The sequence below is a fragment of the Anneissia japonica genome, unplaced genomic scaffold, assembly GCF_011630105.1.
Source record: "Anneissia japonica isolate Jap-2015-1 unplaced genomic scaffold, ASM1163010v1 scaffold1489_len2284818_cov182, whole genome shotgun sequence".
In the NCBI taxonomy this organism is placed as follows: domain Eukaryota; kingdom Metazoa; phylum Echinodermata; class Crinoidea; order Comatulida; family Comatulidae; genus Anneissia; species Anneissia japonica.
Genome location: NW_022698455.1, coordinates 2,223,768 through 2,225,104, shown reverse-complemented (window position 1 = coordinate 2,225,104; position 1,337 = coordinate 2,223,768). Strand labels below are relative to the sequence as shown.

The 1,337-nt window shown below is 35.0% G+C and overlaps 1 protein-coding gene across 1 annotated transcript in view; it reads left to right on the top strand.

Moving 5' to 3' along the window:
* The window catches only part of LOC117102633 (protein Skeletor, isoforms B/C-like), a 29,424-nt gene that overhangs the window by 8,122 nt on the left and 19,965 nt on the right, over positions 1-1,337 (top strand). The window contains exons 4-6 of the mRNA XM_033243015.1: positions 380-488; positions 832-1,003; positions 1,290-1,330. Of these exons, the coding sequence (XP_033098906.1) occupies positions 380-488; positions 832-1,003; positions 1,290-1,330 (322 nt within the window). The remainder of the gene's footprint in view (positions 1-379; positions 489-831; positions 1,004-1,289; positions 1,331-1,337) is intronic.

Sequence of the window (1,337 nt, the reverse complement as noted above, 5' to 3'; positions counted from 1 at the left end):
TGTTGCCCATAAAATTATGGGCAGGATGTCACATATTACATGCGTATGGGCAAATCACAGGTATTTTTTACATGAAACTTGATAATGGGGCGGACGCATTTTCAGCGTAAGTAGTCAATGTTTTGGCCCATGTGATTTTAAAGGTTGCTTCTATTGAATTTGTGTATGCAGGCCTTAATACACAGGGGGTTCTTTTTCATTACACTGAATAAATAAATATGTAAATAAATAAATAATAAATACATAAATAAACTTATTGCTTTTACAGTACCACACACAAAACAACCATAGACCCACAACCGTACTCTACAAATTGTTTTTATATTGTTGATTCTAAATTAAGAAATAAAAATAATTCTTGTTTTATCATTTTTTACAGCGTGGACAAATTAGGCGCATATACAAATGCCAACCTAATTATAAACCTTCCTACGGGTCGTGTTATCACTGATTTCAAGTGGATTTCCGTGTGGTGTCGCCGATTTGCTGTGCGTTCATTTTATCATTATCATATTATCATTTTAGTATCCTAAATATTATTGTTATCATCGTCATCATCATCATCATCAACATCAACATGGTCAATGATTGTGCACTTGTATATGCGCATATAGTGGCGGATCCAGGAATTTAAAATTGAGGGGCCCAGAGAGGGACTTTCACAGATGGAGGGCGGGTCTGTACTACCATGGTTGGGGCTGAGGTAAGAAAATTTATGATTATGGCACCTCTAGATGGCCGGAAAGGGGACTCTTAGACTCAAACTGAATACGTGTAAGGTAAGTTAATATGCTCTGTTTATAACGCATATTTTGTATAATGTATACACAGGCCAACTTTGGACAAGTTCTCATTGCGTCAGACTTCGTCGCACCATCGCCAGTGTCTCTGGGAGTGCTTGGTTTTACACCACGTGTTCATAACGTACGCGCAGATAACGTGATACTTCTCGACTCGCAAACTGTAAAGTTTGTTAATCTTGATTACGATGGTGGTGGTCCGGGTAAGTAAGTTTCAAATTCATATAATGAACCAAACAATTTAGCCATTAATTCAATAGACGGGGCTAGGAAATACGTGCATTCCTCATAAATCTGCTTTCGTGAATTCAACTGCACAATGCAGTTTCGTGGGACCTGTTATTGTCATTGTTATTGTTATTGTTATTATTATTATTATTATTATTATTATTATTATTATTATTATTACTATTACTATTATTATTATTATTATTATTATTATTATTATTAATAATAATAATATTACTATTATTATTTTTTATTTTTCAGCCGCATATTTTTGGGTTGGAACCGGATCAGGGCCAAGCCGTGCAGGAT